Raw genomic sequence first — 14,805 nt, 5'->3', positions numbered from 1 at the left:
ATGTGGCAGGGACTTCAGACAATTGGATTATAAAGGGGAAACCAGCCACACCACTTACATCAACACCTCACTCCCAGATAAGCCGAACGCCTTCTTCACCCCCTTTGAGGAGAATAACACAGAGCCGCCGACGAGGGCCCACTCTGCTCACGAGGACTGTGATCTCTAGATCTGTGTGGCCGACGTGACTTTCAAGAGTGTTAACCCTCGCAAGGCTGCTGGCCTGGATGGCATCCCTAGCCACATCCTCAGAACATGTGCAGACTAGCTGGCTGGAGTGTTTATGGACATATTCAATCTATCCATATCCCAGTTTGTCGTCCCCACTTTCTTTAAGATGTCTACCATTGTTCTTGTACCCAAGCAAGCAAAGGTAACTGAACTAAATGAATATCACAATATAGTACTCACTTCTGTCATCATGAAGTGCTTTGAGAGGATTATCAAGGACCATATCACCTCCACTTTACCAGACACCCTCAACCCACTACAATTTGAACACCACCCTAATAGTCACTGCTCTGCACACCGCCCTATCCCACTTAGGCAAGAGGAATACCTAAGTGAGAATACTGTTATTCGACTACAGCTCGGGTTTTAACACCCAGCAACTGGGTCCTAGACATCCTTACGGGTCGCCCCAGGCTGTGGAGGTAGGCAATAACACCTCCGCCACGCTGATCCTCAACAAGGGGCCCACCAGGGATGCGTGCTCAGCCCGCTCCTCTCTGTTCAGCCATGACTGCGTGGTTATGCATGACTCCATCAAGTTTTCTGACGACATAACAGCAACAGTGCCTGATCACCAATAACAACGAGACAGCCAACAGGGAGGTTGTTAGTGCCCTGATGGAGTGGTGCCAGGGAAATAACTTCTTCCTCAACGTCAACAAAACGAAGGAGCTGATCGTGGACTACAGTAGACAGCAGAGAGATCACGCCCCCATCCACATCAACGGGCCGCAGTGAAGAGGGTCAAAAGCTTCAAGTTCCTTAGCGTGCACATCACGTAGGACCTGAAATGGGCCCACCACACCGACACCGTAGTGAAGAAGGCACAACAATGCCTCTTCAAACTCAAGAGGCTGAATAAATTCAGCATGGCCCCTAAGACCCTCATGAACTTCTACAGATGCACCATCGGGAGCATTCTGTCATGCTGCATCACTGCCTGCTACGGCATCTGCGCTGCCCACAACCGCATTGCTGTCCAGAGGGTAGTGCGGCCGGTCCAATAGGGACACACTGCCAGCCCTCCAGGACATCTACAGCACCCTGTGTCATAGGAACTTTGTCTGGTCTGTCCCTTCATGTTCGCCTTTCCCTCTTTCCTGAAGGTGCAGTGAAATGCTACATGGGAAAACAGGTCAGTTCTAGGTGAAATATTACAGTATACACACTTTATTATGTGAAGGACTTCAGCAATCAATGGATCTCTTTTGCTAAGAGAGAAGAGTGGGGTCATTTACAGTGTTAGACCAAGTATTGAGAGAACTGAACCAGCAAGATACACAGAAATCAATTAGTGCAGAAACTACCACAATCATCATAAAATGACAATCAACAAAAACTGTAAAATAACATGTCCTTTCTCAAGCACCTTGTAAACACTCTGAGAATGTTTTCATAAACACCTAAGTGTGCTTGAAGAATATGATATCTGTAGCCATCTGGGTTGACACAGTGCTGTTGTGTGTTAGCTGATACCCTGACGGGTTCTGTGCAGAATGTGGCAAGGGACCAGAGGACTCTGTGTGTCAGGTCTTTTTGGGTGTCTAGGCCAACATTGTGTGGTGTTTCCAGGCCGTAATTGTAAATAAGAATTTGTTCTTAATGACCTGGGGAAATTATTTCAAGTCCCTGTTTTTGAACGGCACCAAAGATCCTTTGAGTAAAAATATTATTTTTAACATTATAATGCAAGAGGTAGGACACAACCTTTGAATATATATTCAAACAATGTCCCACACTTATTATGGGAGTGTCATGGATTGTTATGGGAGTGGTTTGAGCCTTGCAATGATGTACAAATTCTGTAAGCACAAACGATTGATAGGACTACCATATGGTTGGTCAGCTCATATCAAAAGATTAAGAACAGTTCAGCCATTGGACAGCACCACCTGCAGCCCAGCACAATGACAAGTACTGGGAAGATAGGAGAAGAAGAGACAATACTACACCATCCAACCCTTTTGCTTTCTTCAGTGCAGTCTAAGCCAGTCATACTGGGAGGTCTTGCATGTGGGCCATGGGTTTTGCGTGACAACACTGCAATGGCTCTGATCAAACATTTATGAATGATCATTTCAAAGATGGGTTTTAAACATGCTCTCAAAGCCTGTCATGTTCCTAAATAACTTAAGACAGAATATATACCTTCATCAATGAATGAAAAGAAAGGACCAGAAATTATTGATGCCCAGTTTTAAAATAGAACAGCAAATGTGTGAATGGGAGCAGGAAATGCTGGGTGGCACCAATAAGAAGGGGGTATATGATAGGCTACTTTATGAATCCAACATGGATGAATCCACACTTGCCAAACAAATCACTCCCTTACTGTAAATCAAGAATGAGCTGAAATGATGGATGTGCGGGAAAGAGAGAGGGAGATGTGACAATTAGGTTTAAATGCTGACACAGATTGGATACCATGGTGACTACTCACATTTATTGCAATCCGGGAATCCTTGAGACGTTCCTGCCTAACGCTAAATTGAACCCCTACCTTAATTTAACCATAAATCTTACCCCAGCATTAACCGTTTTACACTTCCAACAGGTTGACATCAGAGTTGGGACGTCCCAATGATCTCGTTTAGACTGTAGAGAAGATAGCAATAGAGGTGTGAGTGCGTTCTCGGGAATATTTTCCTAATAGATAATGTAGGCTAGTCTACATCCATAGGCTATTCTGATCAAATGCTGTGAGCGAGGGTCCTTGAATAGTTTGCTTTGTGTGCTTGACACCGTGGTGTCGATATTTTGCTTACACCGGTGTTTCTTAGCCCTAGGGGATGCATTGTGCGCAAGGGAAGAATTTGCGGGCTCTAATATCTCACTGCGCGTGGGAAAAAGTGGTGCAGACCAGAACACGATCGTTGCAGCGCCATCATGTTGAAACACAGCAGTCTAAAGTCGCTTTGTGCATCGGTAATCCGCTCAAATGTCACGATGCAGCAGGAGTTGACCGATCGGGCCTAATCCATGCAAATTGTTTGAAGGTATCGAGCAGAGGGACCAGTAGGATAAAGATGGTGAAGCGGAATGTTACGCGATCTACCAGTTCCTAGTCATGAACAGGTAAGCGCCTATTTATGATCCAGGAGATAGGGCAAAAAGCCTACATTATGACGAATCGCATAACACCACCGAATCGATGAAGGTACCAGTGGCGCCGATGATTTGACCATGAAAGGCACCCGGCGGATCATTTAATTAGAGACGTGTCACATCGTTTTGGCTTTCATCGTTGTCGGACATTCAGACAGGTGTCTGTTTGTTAAATAGGATAATAGCCCGTTCGTTGAGCAGTTGTCAATAAGTAAACATGTATTAGGATATTTCATCACAGGAGCGCCTACTCGTTTTGCTTTTCTTTTGGGTTACGTCCCACTCCATACACGGTGACAGAATCGGAAGAGCGTTTTCTGCACAAGCTACCTGCTGCCCTTACCCTTTTAATTTCCTCACGTTCAGGCAAAAAAAAAAAGTCCTCCCAGCGGCCATTCAACGTGGGACTTGAATAGTCTACAAGCTTTTGCCAGTCGTCACACCACCTTACTTAGTCTATGCATTAATCCTGTCCTGCTGAAACCACAAATATATCAACAAAATATAACCAATAGGCCTATTGATACTAGGGGAGAGTGGGGTATATTGAGCCAAAGGGTTAGTTGAGCCACTCCTTGTTTCTAAGAAACCATGCACAAAATTAATCATGTGACCAAATATTTAGGAATAGGTCATAGAGGTCAGAAGAGGTCATAATTTCATGTCTGTGAAGGAAGAAACCACATGGGAAAAGTGGTAAGCAAGTTAGGTCCCAAAAAATAGATTTTCACAAAGTCAAATGAATTTATGTTGTAAGTTTCATGGTGCTTGTATCTAAACCAAATATTGTTTTATACATCAATTTGGGTCTTTATAAACTACAAATGAGGTCCTTAATCTAGCATGAAAGTGCATCCTTGTAGCTGTGTGGGCTAATACAGTCAAAATGTTTGCCTTGGGGTAAGTTGAGCCAATGTCCACCATACTCAACCATACAAATTATGATAACATTTTGTCAGTTTTATGCATCGTATTTTTGCAATGTGTCATGCAAATGAGCTCAAGTGCATTTTGTCGTTGTTACAGAGCTGACATCATTGAGGTTCTTGAGAGAGCAGACAAGGAAGTGAGAGAGGAGAAGAAGTCCATTTGAGCAGCAGCAAGGGATGAAAAATGAGACTGAATGACACTGAAGAGATACATTGATAAAAAAGGAATATGTACCTGTGTGAAAGAGTAGCAGATGCTCATGAGGTCTCATCTGATGACATGGAGTCTGAGCTTGCTAAACATATTAACAATCTCGCGGACCAGTTTCATGGGCTTAGTATCCTCAAATGCAGAGAACTTGCCTACGAGTTGGCACGTTGAAACAACATCCTTGTCCCAGACAATTGGTCAAGAAATGGAAGGGTAAGTGAGATCTATATCTGAATGTAGGCATACATTTCATATATACGATATACCACACCCCCATTCCATGACTTCAACTTTGACCTACCAGCACCATCACCTGCTGTCACAAGACACTATCGCCCACTTACCCTCAAGGCGGCTCAATTTACCCTGTACATGTGCTCAACAAACCCCCTTACCCCGGGGAACTTGTGCCAAGAGACAACTTTGTTTTGGACAAGCTATGTTTTGAAAACTGTTAAGTTTACATTTAATTCTGGTTATTTCCAGGGACACACAATATCAATAACCACTGATCACCTGCTCTTTCCATGGCATAGACTGACCAGGGGGATCCATGGGAAAGCTACAGTATGATCACCTGCTCTTTCCATGGCATAGACTGACCAGGGGGATCCATGGGAAAGCTACAGTATGATCCCTTATTGATGTCACCTTGAATCCACTTCAATCAATGTAGATGAAAGGGAGGAGACAGGTATAGAAGGATTTTAAGCCTCGAGACAATTGAGACATGGATTGTGTATGTGTGCCATTCAGAGGGTGAATGAACAAGACAACATATTTAAGTGCCTTTGAACAGGGTGGTAGTAGGTGCCAGGCACACCAGGTTGAGTGGGTCAAGAACTGCAATGCTGCTGGGTTTTTCACGCTCAACAGTTTCCCGTGTGGACCAAGAATTGTCCACCACTCAAAGAACATCCAACCAACTTGACACAAGTGTGAGAAGCATTGGAGTCAACATGGGCCAGCATCCCTGTGGAATGCTTTTGACATCTTGTAGAGTCCATGCCCTGACAAATTTAATTTGTTCCTAATGTTTTGTACACTCAGTGTAGATATCTTTTAGACATAATACTATATTTCCCTTGATGTAGCGATGCTGAATGTAGAAAATGGCTCAACATACTCTCCCCTACATGTAAACACTGTTTTAACATTGGCCTGTGTGTGTTAGGCTAGCGTAAGATCAGTGAGTCAATGACTTGGTACTGTAAATCCCCTCCCTGTGGCTTTCACTTGGGCCCCCAACAGATGGAGGAGCTGCTCACAGCTCCCTCCGCCTGCCGCCTGGCCGATGTTGCCCACAGCCTGACCATCTGTGACCTGGGCACTGCCCCCCAGGGGCCCACCCAGTCAGCAGCACCAATCACCGGGGAAAGGGCATATTTCTAGCATAATATAATCTATACTCTTTGTCCTCCTACATGTCTCCTCTTTGTCGGTTCTCGCCTGCACTCAGATTCCTTTTCATTCTGAGGTTCTGCATTAACCTCTGCCCCTAGTCTCCAGATATCCAGCCTTTATTAAATCTGTACACTCTCTGCTTTCTGTATCCATAAAATTTGAATTTCAGCCACTAATTCATACAGTACAATGGGCTATAGCTCTTAAAGCTACAAAATACTTTACCTGCAATACTGTGCACAATTTTGAAAACTGATCCTATATGATACTGTGAAGTCAGTCTACTGATTGATGCTGAGTATACTGCACAGTCTATCTAGAGTTCAGACATCAATATTCTGTACATTGAGCGTAAAGTTTTATATTCAGCCTGACCTCCTCTCTCTCAGGTCAGTGACGTCAGGGCTTTGTCCCTCCTCCTGCTCCTCCTCCTCACGCCATCTGCCAGCTGCTTTGGTGTGGCGTGGTGCTGGTGCAGGGAGAATATGCCTGAGATTAAACACACCCAGATGAATCCCATGGGATTTAGGTTTTACCCTGGAGTATAGGGAGCCCCTGCGGCTCTGCTTATCTATCAGGATCTTGTGCGTGTGTGCTTTGTACTTTGTAGATGTGTGGGGGATTGGCAGATCTCTGAAATTGAGGATAGAATTGATGTTAAAATGGATATTGGGAGAGTGATACATAGATCTACTTCATAACCACAGGGGTGCTCGCTCACAAACACAATGTCCTGTTTGTAGACATGCCTTCCTGATCCTTCTGTTTCACCCCTGAACCATAACCCCTGAACTATCTGTTCACATTCATTTCCTGTCTCCCTGCAGGCAGTGCTGTGAGTGGTGTCTCCTAGGAGACGGAAGGACCATGTTCTAAAGGTAAACAGACCACAGCAGAGTGATGAGCTACAAGCAGCAGGGGGAGGGGCTAGGTGATGCTATCTTGGAGGAGCATAAGGCTTCACCTGCTTCCAGAAACCGGCAGCCCAATAGCACAGGGGGAGAAGGAGAAGGGGTCCCTGTCCGGAGAAGTTGGAGACCCTGCCAAATGCTCGGTCAGGATGGGCAGGAACATCATCACCACCATCATCCTCCTATTCCGCACCAAGGCTCAGGCCGCGGCCCTGCACGGCACCGTAGACGAACTCCCTCAGGGCAGGGCCCATCCAGACAGTGGGAGGGAGCAGACATGGAGCCTCCTCGCCACACCCAGCCGCCTCGCCCTGGCGTGGCCCGCTACCGCCGCCAGGGAGAGCCCAGGGTCAGAGTTCACAGACAGAGACCGCCGCCGAGAGATGGCCAAGACACCCACGCCCTGCCGTTTCAACAGCGACGGTCATCTGGCTCTCCTCTGACTGAACAGAGGGACATGACTGGTCCCGCAACAATGAAGCAGCAGCACCCCCCACACTCCTGTCCACCCCACCACACACAGAACAGTAGAGCACCTGACCTTACTGCTGGTACCTCTCCTACCCCCACACACCACACACCACGTCCTACTGCCCCTGATCCCCCTTCCCAAGACCTGCATCAAACCCTTCCCAACATAGAGTCTCCCCAACCACAGGAGGAAGGGTACAGCTCATCCATAATGCAGTCTGTTAGTACTCAAAGTGGATTTGACAACCAGACAGACCTAGAGAACCAGAGGGAGGGGGGCCATGGAGAGGGGGAGCTAAAAGAGACCGGTCTGGGAGAAGAAGACAGAAGCAAGAGGGATCTGGTAGAGGATGATCAGGAAGATGGAACTAATGAGTACTGTTCTGACACTGAGAGTGCTGCCTCGCTAAGCATGGAGGCTCCGTCCCTGAGTTCACCTCCTCACCAATCACCATTCTTGCCCCCTCCAATTCAGTCTGAGAACTCGGACCAATGTAGTGACGAGTTTAGCCCAAGTCCCACCTATGAAAATGACATAATGCCTGATGATGAGAACTGCACTGATTCTCCACTGTCCCACCCCAAATCCTTCACCTTCAGAGACTCGTATCCTAAGACCTATGCGGAATTCTATAATGAGTCCTACCCACAGTCAGAATCTATCACAGAATCCAACACAGAGCCCTACGCAAAATCCTACCCTCAGTCTTTCCCTGCACCCTTGAAATTGATTAATTATCCAGACAGGAGATCTGAGGCTGACCCTGATGAGCCATATTCAGAACCTCACCCAGGGCCCTGCAGTCGTAGACAGAGCGAGCATGTTTATAAGGGAGCTACAGACACTGAACCCCAACCCCGTGACTCCTGGCCAGGTAGGGATGTGGGGTTACCACAGACCAGCCCCCATTGGCAGGGACGCTCAGTCGGCTCAAGGCTACACCACTACAATGACACTACGTCTGATGGGGAGGACGACAGCCTCAAAGAAAGCCCCAGATCCCAAAGCCTGGGGCCACCTCCCTGGAATGTGCAAGGTGAAGCCCAGTCAGAGCGGCCCAGCTCTGGGCAGCCTGGTTCAGGTGAGTTCCAGGATGAGCAGGCTGGGATGGAGCTCCGACCTCCAGCGGAAGGCCTTTCAGAGGACAGTGTCACAGGCTCAGGGGATGCTATCTCTCTGGCCATCAGGGACATCCGAGAGGCCATAGAGGAGGTGAAGACAAAGACAGTGCGCTCGCCCTACACTCCTGACCAGCCCATAGAGCCTGTGTGGGTGATGAGACCGGAGGTCAGTCCTAATGAGGACGAATCCTCCCCAGAGCAGCCACCAGGTGGCGACGTGAGTATGAGCCAGCCCCGGATCACTACAGAAATCACATTTTTGAAATGTTTACATAGTGGAGAGAATGGATGTTTATCCATTCATTGCATCAGTGATAAGAGTGATTTCTGAGGTAATAATGTTATCTACTCCTGTTTAAATGTGCCACCAGAAATCAATTGAGGTTTTCTCTCATGTATCTCTTAATCTGTCCTACAGCCTGTCTCTCAGTCTCCTTCACACTATAACCCAGTCCCAGCCCGAGTTGCTTCCCCTGTCCATGTTCCAGTACCAGCTCCAGCCCCATCCCGAGTTCCATCCCGAGTTCCATCCCGAGTTCCGGTGCCAGTCCCAGAGCATGTCTGTCCTGTGAGGGTAGAGTCCTCCAGAACACACCAGGTTCAGCAGAGGGAGCATAGAGAACAGAGGGAGCTGCCTAGGCCACCATCCATTGAGGAGGTAAGTGACTGCTCTGCACTGTGTCACACGCACCACTGTGGAAAGAGAAGTGCTATTCTACTGTTACTGTCACCATTACTGATGTATAATAGTAATATTCTGTTTTCATTTCAGATCCAGAGGCATATGCCGTCCTTCCCTACATACGTGGAAGGTGAGTGTCTCTGTGGTTGGGGGGGTCATTAGTGAGATAAGCGGAATGTTTTTGTAGATTAAGCTTTGCTGTGGTATAAAATGCACTTCGATTACTTGATGGAAAAGGTTAGGCATCAGTGGCATGTTGTCACTCACTTTTGATTTTGTTTTCACTCAAATCAAAAGTGATGACCATTGATTGTCGCCAACCTCAATGACCGTCTTGTCCACAGTCCCAGGGCCATGTGACCCAGAGGACCTGATTGATGGCATCATTTTTGCGGCCTGCTACCTGGGCTCCACCCACCTGCTGTCAGAGAGGACTCCCACTAGGAGTGCCCGCATGCAGCAGGCCCAGGAGGCTATGAGCCGTGTCAGGGTGAGCCACACGGGGGTCACATCAGCTAGGACCGAATACTCTTCCCTTTCTCCTTCCTTCACTCTTCCATCTTTTAAGTGACAGGCAGTAATCATTCTCATGTCCTTAATTCCATATAATGATGTGCATTATATTGTGCATTACATTTTTACTAAATAGCTATTGACACATCTGCCAAATAACATTGTTTCATGTCCATAAAGAAGTATTGGGGAATGCCCATGGCATCTGTCAGTCTATGTTGTTATCACATGCAGTCTGTTTGTTTCTTGAGGGGTGCTAATGTCACATTGATAAAGGGGAAACTTTTGAGGATGTTTGCTTCATAACCTCTGGGCCAGTAACTTTTGTCAGATGTGGTAGACAGCTTAAATCACCACCTGCCCACACAAGGCACGTGTGTACACACATACACACACACACACAGCCCTAATACACCAAATGGGATGGCCAATCTTCTGTGAGCCAATCCAGTGTCGTCCATACCCTAGCCCCATCTTACTATTCTTGGCGGAGCACTGTCTTGAACGCACTCGCTCTCTCTCTCTCTTGCTATTCTATACGGCAGACCGCACAAAAGCAAGCTAAAAACAGAAAGAAGGTACAGTGACAGTATTACGGCTGTAACATATATATTTTTCTGTCCTGTGTCTTAAGTCATATTTTCTGTTTGTCTGTAATGGTTGAATGTCTTCTGTTGTTGAAGTGATGCTCTCCTCTCCCTAAATGTGCAGACTGGGGGTGAGATTCCTTCTTCCACTGAAGTGGATCTCTTCATGTCTACACAGAGGATCAAAGTGCTGAATGCAGACACTCAGGTAAATACTGTATAATATTGACCTTAGCATGGACTCACTCAAGGATAGCGGCTGTTATGTTACATGTACCAAACAATCCCTATAGTGTTAGTAATCCCGGTGTTAATTTGGTCGTTCCATCAAATGAGTGCCTGTTGCGTGCGACCCTTTTGATATTTTAAGTAGAAATTGTGCACCAATATTGGATATTAAAGCCTGTTATATTAAATTAAGTTTAGTATAGACCACATGGAGAATTCAATAAATGCTAGTGCCAAAATTCAACATATTGATATTTCCCTCCGTACACCCTCTGTGAATTCTAGAACGATTTTAAACTTCTTAGTTAGGCCCCTTTTTTTCCTCAATTTCTGCATGAATGACGTGCCCAAAGTAAACTGCCTGTTGCTCAGGCCCTGAAGCCAGGATATGCATTTCATTGGTACCATTGAAAAGAAAACACTTTGAAGTTTGTAGAAATGTTAAAATAATGTAGGAGAATATAACAAAAAAGATATGGTAGGAGAAAATCCAACCGGAATTTTATTTTTTTGAGAGGCCATCGTCTTAGAATGGCAAGCATAAGGTCATACTGAAAATTAGTTCCCTGGATGCAATTCCTATGGCTTCCACAGGGTGTCAGCAGTCTATGTTCAAGGTTTCAGGCTTTTAATTTTAATAAGAAATATCAGTTTTAATACAGGGACACAGTCTTGGAAATTCGTGTCTGTGCGCCATGAAGACAGGATGCACCTGCTAAAAATCGGTTTCCTATTGAACATACTTCTTTCCGTACTAAATATTATAGTTTGATTACATTTTAGGGTATCTGAGGAGTAAATAGAAACGTATTTTGACTTGTTGAAACAAAGTTTAGGGGTAGATTTTCAGATTCCTTTCTCTGCATGTTGGGACGGCAGATAGCCGTTGGACTAGTAACCGAAAGGTTGCAAGATCGAATCCCCGAGCTGACGAGGTAAAAGATCTGTCGTTTTCCCCCTGAACAAGGCAGTTAACCCAAAGTTCCTACGCCGTCATTGAAGATAAGAATTTGTTCTTAACTGACTTGCCTAGTTAAATTAAGGTTAAAAAAATGTTGAAGGAGTGGATTACTCAAATCGATGGCGCCAACTAAACAGACTTTTTGGGATATAAAGAAGGATTTTATCTAACAAAACGACACTACATGCTATAGCTGGGACACTTTGGATGACAAATCAGAGGAAGATTTTCAAAAAGTAAGTGAATATTTAGTCACTATCTGTGAATTTATGAAACCTGTGCTGGTGGTAAAAATGTTTGATGTGGGGCGTCGTCCTCAAACAATCTCATGGCATGTTTTCGCTGTACTAGCTACTGTAAATCTGGCATTGCAGTTAGATTAACAATAATTTAAGCTTTCAACTGATATGTACCTAAATGTTTAATAGCCATCATTTTTATGATTATTTGTTTTAATTGCGCGCCCTCCAGTTTCACCTGGATGCCTAGCCCAAACAGGTTTTAACCCACTTAAACCCAAAATGTCTCCCAAGTATTCACCATCATTGTAAATAAAGATTATTATGTGATTAGTGATTCATTTACATCTGTCCCTCATTTTAAGGTTAAACCTGTTATGTGAACTGAACTCTCATTTTTAATATGGTGAAACTATTCCTTTTAAAATATTTTTTCAAAAGAAACATTAAACAGGTGAGCTGGTTCTACCCTTTGTCCATTTTGTGGTGGAAAACTGAGTGGGTCAAGCATAACACGTCAACCCTATTACCCATAGATAGGCAGGCTAGAAACGTTTTAATTAAAAAAATGTTTTGCATTAAATTGCCCCTCCCTGTTGTACACAACAAGCTTCCATTCCCCCTGTCACCAGGGGATTTATGGCTGGTTTAAGATTAAATTGTCAACACTGTTACTTTATTTGACAATAACTAGTCATTTTTTTAAATTTAGCCTCTTGAGATGGGAAAAAATGTTTTTTTTTATGAAGTTGAACATGTGCTCTTAATGACCATGTTACAATTAGGTGAACATTTAATTTTTATTTGCCACCTAATTGGTGGAACGGCGCAGTTATCAAACTTACCTCTCCACACACACACAAACTACATCCACATACAATACTGCCAAACACCTCTTTCCCTCTATAGCCACATAACCATGTCCTTATCCTGTGTTCCTATCAGGCGTCCATGATGGACCTGCCACTGAGGACCATCTCCTACATCGCTGACATAGGCAATATGGTGGTGCTGATGGCCAGGGGGAAGATGGTACGCTCCAGGAGCGCTCAGGAACATCTGAACCATACAACTGACCACACCAACAGCCCTGCCCGCGACGACCTCCCCCAGTACAGGATGGTCTGCCACGTGTTTGAGTCGGAGGATGTAAGTGTGTGTTTACAAATGATTTGTTTAACTCGGACACAAGTGTGTGTATGAAGGAACTTTATGACATACAACGTAATATGTGAGTTTCTGTGTTGCCACTCTTACCTTCTGTCCAGGCCCAGCTCATAGCCCAGTCTATTGGCCAGGCCTTCAGTGTGGCGTACCAGGAGTTCCTGCGGGCCAATGGCATCGACCCAGAGGACCTGAGTCAGAGGGAGTACAGCGACCTGCTCAACACTCAGGACATGTACAACGATGACCTCATCCACTTCTCCAAGTCAGAGAACTGCAGAGATGTGAGTCAACCACCAACAACATCTCCTCCCCACCAGGGAGCAGGCCAGTGTTGGGTGCTTAGAATTTTGATATGGGATTTTAGACCTTAGTGGCTATGCAAATTAGTTCGAAAACAGTGAGCTTTACCTGTAATACACATAGCATTAACAAGAAGGGCTAACTGAAAGACATGAAGACATTCAAGTGAACAATTGCCTTGACCTTATTGGTGTAAGTAGTGGCATTTGTTCTGTGTGTATCCTATTGCAGGTTTACATAGAGAAGCAGAAGGGAGAGATGCTGGGCGTGGTCATAGTGGAGTCAGGCTGGGGCTCTATTCTGCCCACCGTCATCATTGCTAGCATGATGCATTTTGGGCCTGCGGAGAAGTCTGGTCGACTCAACATTGGTGACCAGATCATGACCATCAATGGAACCAGTCTGGTTGGACTGCCCCTCTCCACTTGCCAGAGTATCATCAAGGTTTGCCTTTCTCTTGTCTCTGTGTTCTTTCAGCCTCTTTCCCTCATCTCCCTGCCTTCACCTTTTCTCTCTTTGTGTCACTGCAGCCCAACTGTGTATTTCTGCTGCAAATGCACTTGTGGTCAGGCAGACAGTCCGTTTTAAATCTAAATAGTCTACCCCTCTGCAAGCTGGCACACACTGAGAACAACTGACTTTGACTGCTCGACCAGGCGGTGCTGTAAGTGCATTTTTTCCCCCTCTTCTCTTGGCTGTCTTCTCCTGTTATAATCTGTCCCCCCAGGGTCTGAAGGCCCAGTCCAAGATTAAGTTGAACATCGTCAGGTGTCCCCCCGTCACTATGGTGCTGATCCGCAGACCAGACCTCCGATATCAGCTGGGCTTCAGCGTACAGAATGGCATTGTGGGTATCATGACAATTGGGGGGGGGAGATGACCCTTAGCTTTGAGTGCTTGATTAGATTTATTGCTGTTTGTGTCCCTCTGTCCTGTAAAGATCTGCAGCCTGATGAGGGGGGGCATTGCTGAGAGAGGAGGGGTCCGTGTCGGTCATCGCATCATTGATATCAACGGTCAGAGTGTGGTGGCTACACCTCATGAGAAGATTGTTCAAGTCCTGTCTAATGCAGTGGGAGAGGTACAAGAACACACGCAACAGTAACATGTAATAGTCCAGTGTTTGAGGTCAAGAACTTAAATACAGTCATGAGTTGAAATAATCCTAATTGAATCTGTAAATGGCATTACAATTAATTTATGGAGTGGAGATAGAATTGACAGTCAATTCAAAAAGTCAGGAAAACTCTATGCTCGGCTGTGTTTTGATCACGCAACCTGTGTGTTACTACTTTGTGCTGCAGATCCACATGAAGACGATGCCTGCAGCCATGTACCGTCTATTGACTGCCCAGGAACAGCCGGTCTACATCTGAGACTTGCTCTCTCTCCCTGGACAAAACTCTCCATTCCAGTTCACATCAAGGGGATTTTACTTCGGTTTTTATTTAATTACATTCATCAGCCACGTATTTGATTTTCACATCACTGTTTGCTTAAAATCAAAGTATTTTCATGCCACTCCGCACTGATTTGCCTTAATCTGAACCTGTTAAACAAGTGCATCTCTGAAGTAAAACGGCACAGAGTAGTTTACCAGGCAGATTAATGAATTTAAATATGCGTATTGAGGAGAAACAACTTTGGTCTTTCAGGATCCTATGAATGTACTGTAAACTGTCTCCATGGGGGCGTGGTAACCCAAATGTGAGCTTTTCATTGGACCAAAACCACTTCTACAGCC

The 14,805-nt window shown here is 45.4% G+C and overlaps 1 protein-coding gene across 2 annotated transcripts; it reads left to right on the top strand.

The window, feature by feature from the left end:
• The first annotated feature begins 2,849 nt into the window (after positions 1-2,849).
• Positions 2,850-14,782, top strand: LOC112230959 (amyloid-beta A4 precursor protein-binding family A member 1-like). 2 transcript variants are annotated; one of them, XM_024397396.2, is made up of 13 exons: positions 2,850-3,306; positions 4,363-4,689; positions 6,708-8,601; positions 8,803-9,042; positions 9,157-9,196; positions 9,411-9,556; positions 10,291-10,374; positions 12,540-12,743; positions 12,863-13,042; positions 13,293-13,505; positions 13,789-13,908; positions 14,002-14,142; positions 14,366-14,782. In XM_024397396.2, exons 3-13 carry the CDS (start codon positions 6,781-6,783, stop codon positions 14,435-14,437), a joined length of 3,261 nt encoding a protein of 1,086 aa, XP_024253164.1. In that variant the 5' UTR covers positions 2,850-3,306; positions 4,363-4,689; positions 6,708-6,780; the 3' UTR covers positions 14,438-14,782. The 2 variants fall into 2 exon arrangements, with proteins under 2 accessions (XP_024253164.1, XP_024253165.1); XM_024397397.2 differs by lacking the exon at positions 4,363-4,689.
• Positions 14,783-14,805: the final 23 nt, after the last annotated feature.

Source organism: Oncorhynchus tshawytscha, linkage group LG33 (assembly GCF_018296145.1).
Source record: "Oncorhynchus tshawytscha isolate Ot180627B linkage group LG33, Otsh_v2.0, whole genome shotgun sequence".
Classification (NCBI taxonomy): Eukaryota; Metazoa; Chordata; class Actinopteri; order Salmoniformes; family Salmonidae; genus Oncorhynchus; species Oncorhynchus tshawytscha.
Note: the sequence above shows the minus strand (reverse complement) of the source record. Positions and strands in the feature narration are given on the sequence as shown.